Source organism: Oryzias latipes, chromosome 20 (assembly GCF_002234675.1).
Source record: "Oryzias latipes chromosome 20, ASM223467v1".
Lineage (NCBI taxonomy): Eukaryota > Metazoa > Chordata > Actinopteri > Beloniformes > Adrianichthyidae > Oryzias > Oryzias latipes.
Window position 1 is genome coordinate 22,825,494 of NC_019878.2, and position 20,999 is coordinate 22,846,492.

The 20,999-nt window shown below is 40.7% G+C and overlaps 1 protein-coding gene across 3 annotated transcripts in view; it reads left to right on the top strand.

The window, feature by feature from the left end:
• LOC101169395 (RALY RNA binding protein like) overlaps nt 1–20,999 on the top strand; it is a 105,228-nt gene that overhangs the window by 52,903 nt on the left and 31,326 nt on the right. Inside the window, exon 1 of one of the 3 annotated variants that reach the window (XM_023950101.1) lies at nt 12,788–12,960. The exons of the other annotated variants lie outside the window; for them this stretch is intronic. Coding sequence (XP_023805869.1) covers nt 12,924–12,960 — 37 coding nt within the window. The 5' untranslated portion in view covers nt 12,788–12,923. Of the gene's footprint in view, nt 1–12,787; nt 12,961–20,999 lie in introns of those variants that run through there. 3 annotated transcript variants of the gene reach the window in all.

The window sequence follows — 20,999 nt, forward strand, 5'->3', positions numbered from 1 at the left end:
AGCGTTCTCAGTGGTCTTTTAATCATGATCGTGCACTTTTGAGCCAAAATGTAAAAAGTTTTCTTGTACATAGTTTCTGCAGAGCAGCAGGAGTTAATTAGAAATTTGCCACTGAGTTGACTGTTGGTGCAGAGTAAGCCCACCCTCATTTCCCATCATCCCTTTGTTTATACTCTCTCCCGCTAGCTTACAGCCCCTCACATCCCCAACCTAACATAGTTAGGAACAGTGAGCAATATCAGAGCCGTAGATTCCAGCTCAGACGAGAAAAACAAAGCGTATTGTCTTTGTCACAAATACAATCTTTTAAAAAAATGAATTTACTCATCTGCTCCTGATTCACAATGATTTAATTAAAAATCATTCATCTTTATTGGTGTGGATTAGTGCATTTTGTTTAGTCTTCTTGGTTTGTAACACATCGTGTTTTCTTGAGTTCAGGTTTTTTTCTATAGTCTGTTTTTTTTTCTCTCATTCACAGTAAAGTTTTCAACCATCACAGCCGTTCCCTGTTCTTAGGAGTCTGTCTTCGATCACCTGTCCTATGAGGCAACCCCAGTTTTGTTTCGCCGTGATTAAAATCCAGTTGTTTTTCTAACGTTTAAGTTCATTTGTTGAAGTTTTGGTTTTTTGGGTCTAAAATGAACAGAAGCAGGTTCCTTGTGTCCTTTCTGTTGTCCTTCTAACTAATTGATGTCCATTCTGAACAGAAACCTCCAGAAACGGCATGTAAAATATCATTTCCTGTTCCACATTAAACAGATATCCCCATTTGCAGATCTCATTTCACAATGTAAACAAAATAAAATGAAACATTTATTATCAAAGTCATTGTTGTAAACATTGTTTATAAAAATTGAAGAGTACCTCAGTCAACAAACATCAGGAATATTTTACAGTAAGGGTTAATGTTTGTTGATGCATAATTAAGCATAAGTTAACTATTAAAGTGTTACCAGACAGGTTTATGCATTATTTAATACATTAATTCCCATTAGTGAACTAATGTTTATGACTCAACCTTACATAATGCATTAAAAAGCTTTGAAAAAAGGAATATGTATGCATCAACTGCATGTTAGTTGATAAATTCAGAAAGCCTTAATGTATAATTTGTTGTTTGTTCTAAACTAGGAGTTAATAAGTAAAGGTTTAGATTACATGTTTGGCCTGGTGTCACCCTTAATAAATGCTAAAAAGCTTCATAAGCTTTACTTAAGCATTACCTAACGGTTAATAATTATAATTAGATAACTGGAACCAAATATCTACGTTTTTATCCGGTGGAGGGACGGTCAGGACCCTCCTCATGAGAGGATCTGATGTAAATCCCTGATTCTCTTGGAGATGCTTCACTTTTCATTCCCGTCATACTTTTTTCCAGCCGAGCAGTCAGCCACTTCAGATTTCCCAGAAATCCTTCTTTCCTTAAACTGTCGCGATCATAAACCCCCTTTTTTTTTTCACCCTCCCTCTCTTTTCAGTGATGGCAGTCTCTAAACTTGTCTGTAAGGCGGGAGTAGGAGATAAGCAGAGTGCTGGACAGTTAGAAACAGGATTAACGTCGGTCCTAACAAGCATCCTGCGAGTGTTCATCAATGTTGTATCTATGTACGGATAAAAAGGGGAAGGAGGGAGAGGAGATTTGAGCCGATGAGCCGCTTGGCAGTTCTTGCATAACCAATGATGCCGCCGCACTGTAGAGGGTTTAGCCGCACACTGAGCGCATTCCCATGCAGACAGGATGAGCTAGGATGATCGCTGGTTGATAAAGTTGGACTTTTATGCTGAAAATCTGCATTCTGGTTTGGAATGAGTTGCATACCAACGGGCAGATCTTTGGCTTGTTTTGATGGATACGACTCCAACAGGTGTGGGATGGGAGACGGTGGCTGCAGCACTGACCCTCCAGTGCATAACCTGCCCCCCAAACAATTCCTGCTTATCGAGCCTCGTCTGTCCTTTAATTCCTGCTGCTGATGTGCTCCCCTGGTTAAACGACTGAGAAGACATTCCAGCAGTGAAAGTGGGCCGTACGGCGTGAGTAATGGCCTGTGACCCGTGATTACACATGCAGCGATAATTGCTGTGACCCTGGAGCCTTTTCGGATGGTCTGCACAGAAGGGGGCCGCAGCGTAAAACCCGTCTGACTCCCCCGTGCACGAGCTCAGAATCCCTCTGACAGAACCGCAGTCTTCTGTGCAGACACAGCACACCAGATAAAATTAAAAACAGCCCACAACCTCGCCGCGAGCCGTATCTTGCTCTCGCATGTGTTTACTTGTCACATTTCCTATCTTGACTTTGCGTTTATTCCCCCTCTGTCTTCCCCCCTGTGTTCGGCTCCCACCCTTCCTGATTTCTTCACACTAATTACTCTGCAGAGCTAAGGGCTGGTGACTCATGCATCCAGCGTTGAATCCCCATAGCCGGAGATTCTGACCCGGCCGCAGGCGCAGTTGCTCCGTAAAGGTCGTCCCAGGCAAGATGGTGGCCACCCACCTGCAGTTTATAGCCATTCCCATCAGTTGCATTCAGGAGTGACCCCCCCTGATATCTATGAGTTTAAAGTCGGTCTATAACCATCCAAAGGTGCTGGCGTGACAGAACCATCTTCTTCGTCAGTCTTTGCAGAATCTTTCATTTTCTGGGGGGGGGGGGTCTGCAAAAATGAGATTTTCTCCCTGACAAAAGAACAGCATTTGTCTAATTTCCTGATTAATCGGGACATGTGACACAGCCCCCTGCAGAATATCTTCACTTCAAGCTTAAAAGCGTTTCCTCAAACTCAGCTTTTCTCTCCTTTATCGGCGTCTTTTCCCCTTTGTGACCGTGCAGATTTAATTAGTGACATCAGCAGGGGGAGAATGACTTCCGCCTAAATCAATCTCTTTGCAAAAAAAAAAAAAAAAATGTCCAGAATATTTTGCATAATCAGAATAAATTGGATTAAGACACTGAACTGCCTGCTTGTGTGGTGAACCTCACTTTAGATAAGAGTTAGGTTGTTAGGAGCCAAAGACATTTTCATTAATAAGTGCACACTGGACTGAGCTGAGAGGGGCATAACTCACAGATGCTTGGCCTGGGTCTCTGAAGAAGAGACCAGCAGACTGCAGTTTCTAGTGGAATGGAGATGTTTTCCATAGATAGCGTTGTTTTGAAGAGCAAACTTGACCTTGACGACTCCTTGTGGCCCGTTCACGCCGTCCCTGTTGGCTTTGTGGCGTTGAGGACCATGCTGGTAACATGTTGGAACACTAACTTTTATTTTTTTTAAAACACTCAGGAGCAGCCATTAAAAAACGGAAATTGTCAGGTTTAATCAAATCGGATCAGATGAAAAGTTGAGTACTTTGCAAAAAATATTAACCAATGACCCTCAAAACTTAGTTTTCAGAGGAAAACCTCTGCTCTCGCAATCAGGAAGTTGCGAGTCTTGGCCCATAAAGTGTTTCACGGGGTTGTCAGGGGCTTATCTGTGTGACAGAACTATTAATGAGCTGTGTCTGTATTTATGCACCTCATCTAACAGGGGGAGATGGGCCGCCTTCGCAGGACACGTCCTGTCAAAGGGAATTTCAGTCGCGGCGAAGATGCTGTCAAAGGAAAAAGCAAATTAATTCAGCGTTCATCTGCTTTGAAATGAGGGGTCAAGACAGCATCAGTCTCATCTGTGCCGCTCTGGAGCTGTGTTTGTGGTCTTGCAGCGCTACGCTGTGGTAGGCAGCTGCTATTACATCGGTCTGCACCATGAGACTGTTTTTCTGTCGCTTTGGTGCATTTCTCACAGCAGTATTACGGTTTGCAATGGGTGCAAACTGCAAAACACAGTAGATGACCTGCAAAAAAGAGTCAGTAGCTCAAAAGACGAATCAAAATCGATCGTTTGATCTTCAAAAGTATTTCTGTCAATGAAAGTCAAAAGTTTTGAGCCTGTTTTCATCGAGACAGATTTCTCTGGAAGGGCTTCCCAAAGCCTTATAAACTGAAGACAGCGTTATCTACCACGCATGGCATTTAGAGAACTAGAATCAAAGAAAACTCAAGATGCTGAAAATGCACCTTTGCTGCAGAGTCAAAGGGTGACCTCTTCCACTTCTTTTAGGTCGTCTTGCAATAATTCTTGACGTGCAGAGAAATGTAGACATGCTAAATATTTACAGTACTGTAATGCAATACTCAGTATTACAGTACAGCAGAATATACCACCCTAAATGTGAGCCACCGTATAGAGTGACTGACAGCAAATTAGTTTGAACTACGTGTAGGTGAAGGTTCTAATTGATCCTGGTGCCGCTGTCCTAACGTTGAGTCATAACAACTGGATTTAAAAAAATTCTTCCTTTAAACGTTTCGCCCTTCATCCAAATGGCTTCATCAGTCTGAGGGGGGCAGGATTTGGTCCCCATTTGTATCATTCATGCAATTGACTGGTTCATTATGCCTCTCCGCTTGTAATCCCCCTTACCCCATCATAGGGTTGTTGAGTGTGGTTGTGTGGCCGCAATGGAGTTTTGGTACATTGGAACTAATGGAGGGGCAAATAGGAGACAACTGAATAACTCTAAGTTACAATTTGTTCCCCTGTTGTCCTGATCAAATGTCTGTTTAATGGAACTTCCAACATTTGGCTGCTGATGACTGGCCATGATTTACCACATGATCCACAAGTGTTGCCCTGATTTCATCAGGAATCTATGCGGTTGGCTTTTTCTTCTCCCATCAGGTTTCGCCCAAACGATGACATGTTATGAAGGTTGCACTAACGGGTTGTGCAACGTTTAAATCCGTTGCGCAGCAAGGTGACTGAGAAAGGCAGTAAAATAATTGCTCTGCAGCTATGATCAGGATCTTTATGAGGATAGGCTCCAGCAAAATCCCCCTTTATCAACGTAATTATTTATAAGGAAAATACTTTCTAGAGAAAACTACACGAAATTTAATTTAAGCTACAAAAAGAATTCTGGTAACAATTCTTGTCAGATGTTGACAATCACATAAAGGCTTTCTTATCTTTCTTATCCACATGCTTGCCTCAGGATGGATGGATGGATGGATGGATGGATGGTCATTGCTCTTAGGTCAGAGCATCATTCTAAAAAAACAAATTAATTTATAAATGTATTAACTTATAAACTGCAATTTTAAAAAATCTATTTGTATATATATATATATAAAAAAAAATCAAATATCTAAATAATTTGCACCAAATCAAAAAGTGCATCATTTGGTGAATTTAAAAAAAAAACGAATTTAAAACTACAAAAAGGAGAATTCACACAAAAAAAAAGAGTCTGCAGTTTCCTGCATTAACTCGACTCATGAGCAACAAAACTTTTTTTTTCGCTTCTTCAGAGGTTTTTAAGAAAGAACATGATGTTCAAAGCAGAAATCTGTCTTTAGATATTACAAAAATAATAGTAAATCCGCTCTCAAAAAATGTGAGGAGAGGAAAAAGTGAAGTGTTTACCAATACAGAGTTGGTTGCTATGACAACACTGACTTGGATACTGAACAGTTATCTGATATGGTTTTTGTTGTCTGCAATATGATTTAAAAAAATAACAAAGATTAATAACAAAGATTAGTCCCACTCAGATGGAGCCACGCACATTTGGAGTATTTATTTTATTTATTTGACATCAAGCAGCAACGCCAACTTTGAATCTTTTTGGAAAGTTTTCTCTTTAATCGTATTTTAAAAAGTTTGGGCTTTAATTTACAGTTAATCTTTTGAAATTTTGGAGAAAAACGCCTTTATTTTCAGTTTCTTTTTTCAAATTATTATTATTTAAGCTGACAGTAAAAATCTTCCTGACATATACATTTGGATTTGGTAGTCGGTGGATGAAGAGAAAACCCCTCAGAATATTAGAACATGATTTAGGATCATGATAGCAGTTCACGCTAATGTGATTTTAAAGCTGTCCAGGTCAGATGTTTTTGTTGAATCGGTATTAAACCTCTAAACCAGGCAAAAGATTTGGATCCGTTTTTTGTAAAGTTGCATTAATGCCAACCCCTGAAATCTACTTAGTCTCATGAAGGTTTTTTTTCGTTTTTCCCTGGAAAGCAAACCTGACAATCTGCCGTTAATCTTCCCGGCGGTGACTCCTGAGTGCCTCTTCTGCAGCTCCTGTCAAAGGATTTACAGCCTTGTTAATCTCGGGGGGGAAAAGGCGGCAGAAGAAACGAAGGGAAAATGTTCCCCCTCCACCCTTTTCAGGAGACAAGAGTTCACTTCAGTTGTGGCTCCATTACATCCAGGAGACATTATTGTCTGTGTATTGGATTTTTCTATCCCCTGGGGTTGACATTATCACTGCTGACGGGATGAATGGATGTGGCGTTGATGGCACTGAAGTAGATCTGGCAGCCTTTTAATGCTTGTATGAATACCAATTGTGAGGAGTTCAACATTTGAATACGAGTGATTGTGATTTGCCACACTTTGTGACCTGGCAGATGGGGAGGAGGGGGAGGAGGAGGAGGAAGAGGACATGCAAGAACGACTGTTGTTTTTAGTTTCCACCTGAGCAATTAAAGATTCATTTTATCATGTGATTTATTTTTTTCAGGAATAATTTATTCACCTTTTGAAGAGGTTCTTGTTCTTTTGGTCTTGTTCTCGTTTTAATCACCTCTAGATTTTAATTTATTTTATTGTCGTTGGACCATGAAAGCATCTTTGTGCTTCAGAATCATCAGCATTTGTAACTATATCTAACTAAATGCAGAGTAATCAAATTATTTTTACGGGTTGAGTTAACCAACCTTTTTTGTTGTAAAAAATCTATGAATGTTAATTTGACTGTGCCATAAAGTATTTTAAAGCTCTAAAGGCTGCTGTTGATGCTCTACAGGCTATATGGCGTAATTTCCGGAGAGACAAAATTTAAAAAAATATCCACAGCAAAGCATTTCTCTTTTATTCTTCAGGGGTTTTTAGTTGTTCCCTTGTGAATTTATCCAGAGAAAGAAAGTGCTGTTATCTTAAAATGAAAAAAGAAAAGGTCGTATCGGAAGGGTGCAAAAGGATTTTAAGAAGCGTGGCCTTAATTTGAAACCGTGTCCGCTCATTTCATCCCCATTTTTTAAATGCAGGATTCTTGCTGAACTCTGTGACCGAGCACTGATGCAGCTACGTTTGCTCCAAAGAAAATTGAAAAAATTATCTTTTCATATCCTCACTGACAGCCAGAAACCAAGGTTTTGTTTTATCTTCGACTCAAGAATTGAGGCTTCTGTGGCCCTGAACAGAAGAAAGTCCTTAAATAAATGAAAAGGGAACATTTATTTCATTCCATTTCCACAAGGACCTTTTGGAAAATCCTACAAACACAACTTTAAGTTCACCGAAACAGCAGTTTTATGGCAAACACAGGACTGAATCATAAAGAAATGCGTGCAGAAAACCAATCGTTTTGTTGTTTTTTTGTAGATTAATTGGTCATATCATTCCTGCAGTCGTAGTTGGTAAAAATCTTTCTCCAGTCAAGAGGAGATGTCCTTCTTCATCCCCCCACTAAGTGGTGTGATTTTCCTTTCTTGCAAATAGCGTAGAATTTAAAAAAAAAGTCCTTTGGAGACATTTCCTTCAGTCAGTCAGACCTACAGTTAAAAAATGGAGGCTTCCATGTCGTTGTCACCTCTTGTTTAAGCCTCACAGCCAAAAGCCGATCGAAAGACGTTGATCTAAATTGAAAAAAGATGAAACAAAACCTGACATTGGAGCGTCAGGAAGTGCTTTCTGGTCCAAACCTTTTTTTTTTTTTACTGACTCTAAATAAACAGGCTAGACGTGAGCACAGATCATGTGCTGTCACCTACAGCAGTGATGTGCTGCTTATTACTTGCTGCCAAAAGCGGAAACTGTCGAACGAGAGGCTGTGAGTCATCGGCCTATGAGACGGAGACGTCTGAGCGGTTTTTGTCCATCGGAGGAGGGGGCTCCCTCTGCCTCCCTCCATCGCTGCCTTCTCTCAGAAGAAGATGAAGGCGTCATTTTGAATGAAGGACCCAGGTCACCTCACATGACCTCAAAGGTGCACCTTCACTGTGTGGCTCCACGGGATTCACCCAGAAACCATGAGTCTGTGCCGCAGCCGTCCTGGACTGACGGACCAGATGGTTTTATCTCTTCTTCTTTCTATCTGTGCTCTTTGAGCAAAAATGTCACAGACTCAAACGCTGTGTGTAAATTCCTTCCCTGCGTTTGGCGCTGTGTAGTGCCGACTGAATCTGCAGTTCCAAAATCCAGAGCCCTGGAAGATTCCCAGAAGTATTTGCGAAAAACCAGTGTGCATCCATGCTCACTAGATCGGCAAAAAAGACCACAATGCATTGCGTCTGAACAATTTTTGCCCCAAAAAAGAGTATTTACATCTATTTTTTTAATAAAAAAAGAAGATGGTGGATTGAAAAATGATCGTCGTAAAACGGTCTTCGTGAAATCGGCCGTCATATTCTACTAAAAAGTAGTAAGAGTGGCGTCCGAATTGCTTTAAAAATCCAGGGCACTACATAATACCACTCCATATAGTTTTTTAGTAGTTAGGGGTTAGGGCGGGAATTCAGACACAGCCGTGTCATCAGTACGGCGGGAAAAAGCGTCAATAAATGAATTGGAACAAAATCTTTTATGGAGGCTCAAAAAAAAAAACGTCAAAATTCACCAAACAAAACATACGCGTTAGGGATATTCAAGGAACATTTGATATTATTATGGGATGGCCACAGGATCTCAGCTTGGCGACCATCTTGTAAAGTGTAAAATTTGGCGTTTTTCACATTTTCACACAATCTGGGGGGAAAAAAACGTGTTGGGGTGATCTTCATGAAATTTCATACAAACAAGGTTAAGTCTACAGCCAGAACTGATATTTCGTTGACCTCTGACCCCAGAAAGAGGCCACCATCTTCATTTTTGTTTTTTTTTGTTTAAACTAGTCCGTGGGATCCTGATCGATCGTCTCCTAACTCGTCGAGCATCAGTGGGAAGCTGCTTGGGAATGAAATGTTGGTTTTAAAGTTTGTCTATTTTAAACTGTATTGGCGTGACAAACTTGCAGAATTGGCGCTCCCCTGTTGCTCGCACATTTTTATTGGAATTTTGTGAAAATGTAATACTAGAATCCCTGGCTCAAGCTGAATGAAATACGACATTATGAAAAAAAAAACCATCAGAAATGTGGGCGTGGTTAACAGGAATTCTCCGTTGCCAAGGAAATTCAAAAATGGACTTATGCCGATTCTTCGAAAAAATACATAGACCTGTTCGTCACCCCTACACCACCCAAAACTAAAATGGTTGCTATAGAGACAGCACCAACAGAAAGGCCGGCATTTTGAAAAAGTCTCATGTAGCTCTCACCAGGGGGGCAAGGACCGAGGTGGAGACACTTTAAACTTCAACCTTTATTGTAATTATTTTCTATTTTAACATATGTGTGTGCATATCGTTAAGCTGCATCATATAGTTGATGCCTTAAACATGAATTGATTAAATTAGTCATGACACAGGAGTACCTATCGAAGTGCTTGTGTGTTTTCTGCAGAATACAAATCAATTATAGAAATTCTGCAGAAAGATTGCTGCTTATTTCTTATTTTACACATTATTCATCTTTTGTTTCTGAAAAAAAGTGTTTTTAATGTGTTAAAATATTCAAATTGTGGGAGAAAAATACTGAATATTAAAAACACTAGAGAAGATGAACATTATATTTTAATTGGTATATTCCCGTCTGGGATTCATTACGCTGAATTGGATGTTTTTTGCATAAAACCGCAAAGTGGTCAGACAGTTTCAGTCTGGGAATAAAAAACTATCTTTTAGGGTTTTTAATGACTGATTCTTTATTGCAGCCATACATGTTGAGTGAAGGTGCATGACAGAAGGTGGAGCTGCTGGCTGTGTGGATCGGCGGTGGACAGCAGGTGTCTCTGCTGCACCTTGAAATGCAGCTTTGTGTGGTTTCTGCCTGCAGATGAATCCAATTTGTTTTTAATCTTCATTTCTGTTGCTTCCATCCATAAAAATCACAATTTCAAATGTCAGCAGCAAAGGTATAAAAGCCAAAAAAAAAAGAGGGAGAGAAAATGTACAGTTACAGAACAGCGCACAGATTGGTAACAATATCTCCTCTATTGATTAATTCGATTCAGCCATTTTCATATATTCTTCCCCAGAGGGGTTTCAATCTTTCCGGCTTTAAAGATGCTAAAGAGGAGCATTTGTCGCCAGAGCGCCGGCTGATTCAGACTTGATTCCTTTTCCTTTCATGAATAGATTTCTTTTTTTTTTTCCCTGCGTGTTTGATCTATTAAACATGTTATTTAAATCACAGTACAAAAATACATTAGAGTGGATCACAATTGCACAAAATCAGCATCCTTTCTGCTTACTTCCTTTTGTCTCCATAGCAACACAATTCTGTTTGCTTGTAAGAGGAAAAATTCCTCCTTTTCTGCCCAGAGGTGGGGTTAAAATGTGGTTTTAATGTCTTGGTTTTGCATGCACAGGGGTGAGATGGTAACAATCAGAGGAAGTAATTATCAGTGAGCTAATGGCAAATGCTCATTTTTCTTATAATTTAAGAAAAAGGGTCCTTTTGTTTTTCACTTGACTTTTGATTTTGGTTCTTTTTAAATGTCTGAGCTTTTTAAAAAGATTTAATTCAATGAAAGGTTTTTTTTTTCAAGGATTAAACCGAATTTGATCACTAAGCCATGAATTTTCGTAAAAAGTAATAGAAAGTCACGTAGAAATGTATGTTTTACTGAAATACATCATAAACATAAAAAGCCCAACCTTTGATTTTGGACCAACTATAAGTTTTTAAAAATATCTTTAGCTGTTGTTCTTATGTTTTCTCATTTTTCTATTTCGAGGTAAGTTTTAAGGTTATTTTTATGCAACAGCACTGACTTTCTTTGTAGACGCAGACTCTAAAGAAACCACTTCAAATGAAATCTCCCTTTCAAAAAGCAGCCATGTCTCTCCTGATACCACAACTTCAATGTCTCCCGAAGGTCCTTTTTATTTTTTTTTATAAACCAACTTCAAAACATTCATCAGTAAACTGTTTGTCTTTCTGAAGCAACACTCCAGGTAATGTTAGCTCTTAAGGAAGGACTTAGAGCGTTTTAATTTGTCAGAACAAATGTATAGCAGCCTCTTTTGAACATACCTGAAGTGATTCATTAGCCGTCGACTGGGCTCGTTTTATAACAGAAAATGTTTCACCTCCAAGAGGCTTTTGCAATCCTCAGAATGAAGAAATCCCGTAGATTCTGAGAATCAGACATGAGATGAGTGGAGCGTTTTATTGATGCTTCTGATCTTCCTCAGGCAAATGACGCATTTGGTAAAATAGCTCAGGAAATGTGCAATCAAAGAAGCTCAAAAGATTTGGAATCAGGGAAAACGGTTGGTGAGGATCGTAACTTGATAGTGTTTCCAATAATAAAGCAGAATGTGTTTCTAACGGTTGTGTTGTCTAAAGAAGGTGTTTTGCGCGTCTGAGTCCAGTTGTAGTCTGGATCCCAAAGTGGAGAGAATTGGAGGAAAAAGGCTTTAACCCTTGTGCTATCTTAGATGACCCCACCCTTCCATTAACGTGTTCTCCCTACCATGACAAAGGTGGATAAAGGTGGAAAGATTTCATGTAATCCATGGACACCAGTGAAGATCACAAATCATTGAAGAATAAAGGTTCAGGGCACTGTCTAGTGGGTCTAGATGACCCAACTCCCAACGTTAAAGTGCCTAGGATAGCACAAGGGTTACAGTCAGAATGGAAGTTTTTTTTAATATTTAACCAACTTAGAGGTCAACAAACTTCTTTCTGTATTATTAAATCTAGGAAAAATAAAAATTCTCATGAAAAAGAGAAAAAAACTATAGTTTGGGTTAAAATGAAAACACTATGACCCAAAATAACTAGTAAAGTAACCCAAAATGTATTTGAATAACCCAAGAATTGGGTTAAAGAGCTAAGCTAAGTGCTTAACAATAACCAAACCAAATAAATGTACTTATTTTCTACAATTCTTGCCTAATTTGAGCAAAATGAGGATGTCTGACTTAACTCAAGGAGAAGGTAGTTTGTTGGCTCCATTCTAAGAAGACAATGGAAAGATTTCCGCGGCTCATTCTCTTCAAATGGATAACCAATCTAAGGGAACAGACTGTAACTGCAATGGAACTGTCTGGGATGTGATGGAGAAGACTTCCAGCTGTAGTTTGATTTTTCCATCATCAATACGGAGGTTGAGGAAATATAAATGCATCGCGGTCTGTCTAGTCTATTGTCTTCCAAGAATGGCTTAAAGTTCCACTCCGGTCATCTTTTGATCTATCATCAAAGTGTTCCCTGTGGTCTTTTAATTTATGCCGTTTTTGCCGAAATCCTCTGACTTTATCCAGGAAATAGTTTCTGCAGATCAGCACTTTATTAGAAATTCATCTCTGAGTTTTGGGCGTGACGCCCGTCCCCACTTCCCGTCACCCATCTGTTTACGTGCTCTCCTCAAAACCCTAACGGTGTGGGTCTTAACATGAACAATTATGACGAACTCCTGACTTTCATTCTCTTTGTTTTAGGGAAACATTTGTCAAGTCTTTGCTGTTCTTTTAGGAGTTATTATGATGGTAAAGTGAGTTAAATAGATGTAACGAGTCGCCGTTTTTCCTCTGTCTGTGCGTCGGCGCTCCGGTGTCTGTGAATGAACCGCGCTGAATCCCGCTCCCCCCCCCTCCCGTTTCCACGCATGGTATGCTCCTCGCTGGAGAAGAAGCGCCTCCAAATCTCCGTCTGAGCGCCTCATTTCCAGTATTTCCGCTCTGCGCGCAGAAGTTCGGACCCTCTCCCGCCGTCTCTTTGTCTGCTTGTGAGCAAACCTGGACCCTTACATAATGACGATGTACAAGGGGAAGCGTCGCAACCACCGATGTAAGTTTACACGGCGTCGCTGACGGCTTGATGATGCCTAAAGGGCATCTGTCCTCCGTCTGGTCGCGCGCTGCGCTTTGCGTAAAAACACAAGTTGGATAAGAGGCGCGCGTCTCCGAGCGGCTGGTTTTGACGCCGCTGCGTTCAGGATGAATTTCTTTGCATTTTTGGCAGTTTTGCATTTGACGGAAATTTCTTCTTTTGCAAATCTTAAAAAAAAATAATAATAATAATTGAGGACAAAAATCACCTGCTGCGCACAGACAGCACCCTCTTCCATCTGCCGTTTGATCCTTTATGGCCTAATACATGACCAAAGTCAAAGTAAATAATTATTCCAGGCTACATTTTGAGTGGTATGGAACTTGATTTGCTAATGCTTTTTTTTAGATTCATGCATCCTGTGATTACTCCATCCAGAACTCTGAAATATTAGAATGGAAAGAGAACAGTTTGTAATTGAAAAGCTTAGCTCGTGTTTTCTCATAATGTGGATTTTTGTTAATGATCGTAGTTTGAAGCAGATTGGTGACAGTGTTCAGTAGACAGAGGATGGAGGAGGTCATGTGCTGCTGTTCATCTGTGCTTTGATGCTGCACTGAAACAGTGAAACGTGAAGTAAAAAGCACAGAGTGTTCGGTCAGCCCCAGTCTGCGGAGTAAAAGATGGTCAAAAAGCTGCTGTATGGGGTTGCTGAGCTTCACTGTTGAACTCAGGTATACAAAAACATGCAAACCCCAGTGGACAGAAGCACCTCCTGCTCGTTTAAGATGTGTGAGAAAACCCAAAATCAAGCACAGAAGAGTGAGTGTTTACAAAGAAAGCCAGGTGCTTCCAGGCAGAAGAGGGAGAGCGTGAAGACGGCGCTGAATCTGTGCGAGCTCAGACTGATGAGGAGCTTGTTTAAGAGCTTGTTGTGAACTCTGCCTGACAGCTATTAGGCCAGAGAGAGTCAGTCGGAGGCTGGTAGCAGCTGCAGATACAGGAGAGGGGATGCTTCCCTCCTCTTCCTCCTCCTCCTCCTCCTCTCCAGCTTGGCCTTTGCGGATGACAGAAACAGAAAACCTAATGGTCCAAAAATAACAACCCTAACAGTTATTGTTGCTTCAAGACAAGGGGGATGCAGCTCCAACCTTTTATGGGGACCTTTTGCAGGAAAACTGCAAATGAACGGCTCAGCAGGTAGGAAGGTGAGCCGAGGAAGGTGAAAAAAAGGAGGAGATAAGTGAAACTTCAAGACGCCTCACTCCGCAGATTCAACTGAACTTCTGCAGTGTCAGACTCCTCATAATTTACGACATCAGCTTTTGAACAGTAACCAAGCCACAGTCATTTTGATTTAAAAAAAAACTTTATCTGGTGTTTTTACATTCAAATCTGTTGTTTTATCTGTATGTAAACTCATTACATCACCTGTTTTGATCACATTGACATAAAAACATCTCAGTTTGTAGGTTTTTATTCCGGATCCTTGAAGCAGACCTTGTTTGTGACGTGAAGTTGTGAGGATTATAGGATTTACGCAGCCAAATGTTTAAAACATGCGATGCAGATGCATCCTTTGAGGACCCTGACTGACACAGAACTTTTTATTCAACATTTTATTTATAAAAGTTTGACAGTCATTTAATCCCATCGTGTGTCAGATTAAAGTCTGTGAACGACACATGGAGGATTACGTCAGTGCAGGGTTTACGTTGTAGAGATAGTCACGGCTGGGCATGAATCGGTCATTAACAGGGGGTCAACTTCAGTTGTAAATTATATAACAGTCTGGTGCATTTGGGTGGTGTTTCACGCTCAGATTTTGCCCCCCGCCATGACAACACTTGGCAGCGTGATGGTGCAGTTGTGCCTTCTCGCAGCTTGGCAGAGATGTTTTCGTGTTGACTTGGTTTGCCCTCCATGTTTCTAAGGGGGGCTTCCATGACTTCCAGATTTCAAAATGAGTACGTTGGAATGACTGAAGTGACTGGGAGTGGGGTTTTAAGTGGGATGGATGACCTGCATATCCACATCTCCACCTTGTGAGGTGTTTAGCAGTTTGGGAACAAATGCCAGCAGTTGCTTTATATCCATCATCTAAGGATGTTGAGTTAGGGAGGAGCTTAACCCCCATCCAATCCTCGATGATGGGTAATGAACAGAGAAGCATCATTCTGAAAATAACACCTTTAAAGTCTTTTCTAATCCGCCAACTTCCAGTTTGGACATTCCTTCACTAAACCGCTGAGATGGAAGCAAGAAAAAGATGCTGAAAGGTCCATGATGCCAATAGATAAAAACACCGCATAGGTAGAAAAAAACAGATATATCGTTTCCCAAATGTAATTAGCGCAGAAAACCTTGCAACCCTCTCCCAGAATGCAGTGCGTTCTTGTGTTTTCACTGCCTGCCTGCAGAGATTTGCATGTTTTCAGCTAGAGGGCTCCCAGCGCAGCAAACCTCCCAGAGCAGAGAGTTTGTATGGGGACCAACGGTCTAACGTCAATCTACTTTAACGATTAAGATGCATTCGTTTCCATTTCCACCATAATTTTCAAACATTCAAAGACATCCATGATTTATTGCTAAACTGGTTCCCATTTCCTCAAGAATTAAGTTGTGGATCCATTTTTAATTAATTAAATTAATGACTTTGAAAAAGTGGAAAAAACACATTTATGTATAGCAGATAGCTTTTGATAAGGTTTGTTGTGTGTTGTCATGTGGTTAAAACATCACTTTTATGGTTTCATGGTTTAGTTTGTCATTATTATTTACATAATGTACAACATAAACGACCAATAAAAGCATATAAAGCTTACTATATGCCTATCCTTAAACTTTGCTGTGGACTCAATGCCCAAAATTTGATGAAATTTGCCATCATTAAACCATCTCTGAGTCCTGAGATGGTGAGAAATGTTCAAGGCTGCAAATTCATCTTTTTATTAGAATCATTGGCTTCCATTAAAAAAAAAAATGCCCGAAGCATCGTGTGATCATAAATTAATCTACTGAGGAAAATCCTGAGGAAAAACAGCCAAAACCTGCATCCCTGGAACTTTTTAAGGACACAAAATCCATTCAGCCAAACACATTGATCCAGAAATCAGATAAAATTAACATTTTTCTTTTTTTTTAGGAGAAATAAAAAATTTTCTTTAAACATTTTTTCTGTTTTATGAACATGGTTAGTGTATTTTACCACAAGCCTGGTGGATTTCTGACATTTCTGATATGTTACACTGATGACCATTGGTTCTTATGGGTTGAATGCTTTTACTTCATTAAGGTTTTAAGGTCTACCATCCAGTATCTGCTTTTTGTGCCCAGGTCACGACAGAAACACTGGGGCGTCCAGCCCCCCCTGTGCACATCATCAGAACTAAAGACCTACTTTTGAATAATCACTTATGTATTTTATTAAATCTTAAAATGTTTTGTTTTTATATGCTCAATTTTAAGATGTTCTTTATACTTTTTTAAGTGTACAGCACTTCAGCATCGTGATTGTAAAGCACTATAGACGTAAAGCTTCATTCATTCATTTTTTAATGACACATCCTCAGAGGATTATTGCATTAAACTATTGTTAGAAATAAAGAGGAATAGTTGAGTCATAAATGGTTGACTCTGTCACTCCGTCACATCTTCCCTTTGCGGTTTTGTGTTGGTTTTTGGTATGTTGTCTCTTACATTGCGGTCATTTCCATACGTTATCAACCTGTGATTGTTTAACTCAAAAGATCTCAATGGAAACAAGATCAGCATTACTAATAAATGACTCTGCAAACACATGAGCTGCTCATCTCTGATTCTGATGGCTGCGTTTTTGCTGGATTTCACCATTTTAATTCAGTAAAAAATGGTGCTGTAAAAACCGTGGTGAGAAGATCCACACATCTGTCTCTCCAGCTGCTCCTCCAGCTCTTCTGAGACGAGGTCTTCCCAGTCCAGTTAGGAGAAGTCTGGAAATCTTTCCAGCACAGCGCTGTCTCCAACAGGCTTTCCTTCAGTGAGAAATGCATCTGCCGACTCTCGAAAGGAGGTTTCGCCAGATTTCCAAAGCTCCTCAACGGGGTCCTCTGGACGTGGAGCCGAGGCTGCTCGTCTTCAGTTCCTCTAAGCTTCACAGGAGAAAATTCAGTCTTTAGTGATCCGTTCATTCACAACAAACAGGTCGTGATCCCAGGTGATGGTTGGAACATGAACTAGCAAATTAAATGCTCTGCTTCCACTTTAGCAAAGTGGTTTAAAGCCTGCTTCTAATGTGTTGAAACCCTATTTACCTGATTTTCTGTAAAAAAAAAAAAAAAGATCTTCTTTCATCTCTTTGCTGCAGCCACTAAATAGAGACATCTCGTTTAAACGAATTACCATAGTAACTGTAATCCTGAGCGACCCTGTCATGTTTTCCACTGGCTTTTTATTTGACAAGGTGGATGTAGCAGCTGGCAAAGGAGAGGAGAACTTTAAAGAATCCAAATATTTATTTACACCCCGTAAATAATTATGTTCCCCATGATTATGTTCCTGTAATTTTTCAAACCTGCCATCCCACCTGCGTTACCTGAACTGGTGACAGTATGATGTCCCACAAGAGAACCCTAGATTTTGAGACCCCAATTCAGACATAACACCCCGCCGTCAGAGGAGCACCCATGAGCTGTTACCTAGCAACAAGGAGGACCTGCAAGTCTGCCCGGGAGAAGCTGAAGGTCTAGTAAAGATGCTGTTATGAGGCCACATTAGCTGACTTCTTTTTACAAAGAAATGTACACTGCTCATTCACCTGGCTTCAAAGCCAGCGCTGGGGGGGGGGGGGGGGGGGGTGCAGAACATCTGAGCTTCTGCCAAATGTCCTCCATGCATCTCAAAGCATGTCAAAAAGCAGGAGTGGATGTGACGAGTTGGTGAGAGTTTGCTGTCTGCTTTCCGGACTTGAAATATTTTCTTGCTTTGCCTCATTTTACCTTAAGTTCTTTTTTTTCGTCTTTTTTTTTTTGGAATATGGCCACGGGAAGGAAAACAAATCATGCTTGACACAATCTTTGGTGGAGCTGTCAGAGTCTGCCGCTCTCTATTTAATCCGTTCCACACGCTTTGGCCGCCACATAAGATGCAGTTAAAACGTATCCAAACTTTTATCCATTTTTTCTTCCTTTTATGTGGGCAAGAAAAGACATCCTGCGGCTTTTATTGGTGATGAAAAAACTTGACAGAATTGTCATGAAATGATATTCTCCAAGACTCCTTTGTACTTTTTTTTTCAGGTAGCATTCAGGATCTGTATGCAACGAGAAAAAGCAGAGCGCAAACAAGTAATAATTGAGACCCTGTTCTGTATACGTTCCCACATTCACCCAGCCCTGACAGAAAGGCCGTTTCATTTTCTTGCTTTTGTTATGAAGAAGCAGAACATGCAGAGTGACAAGGCTATGATGGGATTGGGTCCTATCTGCAAAGCTCCGATCAAGCAGTCTGACAAAGAGAAATACAGACGTCAGTCATGCGTCGATGTGAACGTGCTGAAACATGAAGATGAGGACGGACATCTCACTCCATTTTCTTGCTTGGGCTCTTCTCTTTGCATGCAGGAGGCTCCTGCAGAGGATCATTTGTTTTGAAAGTCACACATTATTGTCAGGACTTCACAGTTTTCTGGTATAAAAGAAACCTAAAGGTCCATATAGGAATTTTAGGGCAGATGCTAGGCATTGTAGGGAGGCGTGACCCTACCTTGCCGATTTGTTGTTGGATTCTTCTCCATAGCAACCATTTCATTTTTGGGTCACCTGGGGAGGACAAACGGGTTTATGACATTTGTAGAAGAATCAGCAAAAGTACATTTTTTGGATTTCCTTGGCAACGGAGGTTATTTGTTAACCACGCCTGCAATCCTAGATTGATTATATCATGTCATATCGTTTCATTCAGCTTGAGCCAAAGACTCCCATACCATATTTTCACAATGTTACAGCAGGAAAATGTGCGAGCAACTGGAGAACGCCACTTTTCTGTTCTCCTAACTGCTAACAGCGTTTAAAATCAAAAACATTTTTTTCCCCTAGTAGCTTCTCAATGACGCTGCGATAGATCAAAATCCCTAGGAGGAGTTTACATTTGTATAGGCTACTACTTTATTTTTATTTGGTTTGATTTTTTTGGTGGGGGACAAATTCAAGATGGCAGCCTCTTCACGAGGTCAAAGGTCAACGAGACTTAGCTGGTAATGAGTAGGAAGGATCACTCGAACCTTTTTTCCCGTGTTGTGCGGAAATCTGAAAAGCCACTAATTTCACAACTTGGCCACAAAGTGGCTACCAAGTCAATGGTCCTGTGGCCATCCCATAATAATTTTAAAACTACCTTTGGATAGCCCGACTCCTGTTTTGGCTCCATTAGAGGATATTTTAATCTCATTTTTATTTATTTTTTGAGCCCCATAAAACATGGTGTCCCATTTTATTTTTTTTATGGTCATTGCCCGTTGTGATGTCATCATTTTGTGCATGGATTTTTTATTTAATTTGGGGGGGTTGTTTACTATCTCAGAAATTCCTTTTCCTCGGGTGCTATGTGCCTAGTTGTGTGGGATTTTGTGTATGTGGTGCAGTAATAAAGAAGAATTGGGAAAACAACCTGGTTCTGCGGTCCAGGACGGCTGCAGGACAGAATTACAGGTTGTGGATTTGAGAAAAGACAATGGTTTGATATTCACAACAGTTGCTGTTGCTGTATTTGTCTTCATCCTTCCCACTGAGTCGTGCTCATCTGTCCGGCAGCCCAAATCGTACACCTTTTGAAGTGCATCCTTCCCAGCATGCACGAGGGTTCTGACGGGGTCTGCAGGTCCCACAGAAGGACGTAGTCTCAAGCGGAGCCTTAATCTGTTCCGCCAGTGCCTGAAGCGGTCAGGATTATGAGCTCATCCCACTGGACCTGGATTTGTGCAGCACCAAGGGGGTGAACCGAGGCAGGGCAGCGGGCGGAAAGTCAGACTGTGAGGCTGCAGAGCAAAAGGTTGAGATGCAGCATGGATGTTCGAAAAGGATGTTTAGTGGAGATTTATCTGAGACAAGGTGTTAAAAGCGTTAAAAGCAGCTCACATTTTTTTAAGCTTGTGCATTTAAATTAGGCTATGGTAAAAAAAAACTGTTTCAGCGGTTAGCTAGGGTTTGTAATCTTTGCAGTGGATTTTTCCGTCCCCCCATATCAGCTCGTTAGTGTTGTTCAGTAACGCTCATCGCCTTTTTTTCGGACCCTTGTACTCATCCCTCTGATCCATCAGGTCACTGAACTAGAATCTATTGCTGTGAGGTTCTGCAGAACTTTGGCCCGCTTTGCCGATAGAATTTCAGCTGATGCCCTCGCAGCTGCAGCGCTTCACTCGTTCTTATCTGAGCCGCTACAAACCACCGCAATCCTCGTTTTTATGATACTGGCAGCAACATGGCACAGAGCTTTGGCTCTGTACCCATCCCAAGTAAAAACGAAGCAGTTCATGTGTCATAACAGCAAAACAAGCTGCTTCTCAGAGATCTTATAGTTTTTTGTGTAGGTGTAGAGCTGCTATAAGAGGCTCAGTGTGCGATGCTGCCAACTAGCGGCTGGGGGTTTGAGTGGGAAACAAGAGTCAGACGCTGAAGGGCGCTCATAAGTAATTAAATACATATCGCCTTGACAGGATTTTAAATCAATACAAGTATCACCAAATTAAGTTTCATTTAAACTTTCTCTTTACCAAAAAAGAGAGCAAAACATTCTTTGAATTGGTATAAAAAAGAGCCCCCACAGGCTGAACAGTCAAAGAAAATGATGTTTTGTAATGGCAGCCCAAACTGCACCAATAAAAATGACCCGGGTTAAATTGTCTTTGCACCATGAAAGATCGCAACATGTCAGTGGTGATTTTAAAGTTGAGCAGAAAACTGTGGCGAGCCGTGGCAGCATCTAATGACATTTAATTCACGGTCCACCTGAACAGGTCTTTTTATATATTTGATCTTCAAAGATCATAGGAGCTGAGCCTTTGAAATGCTGACCGTCCCTCA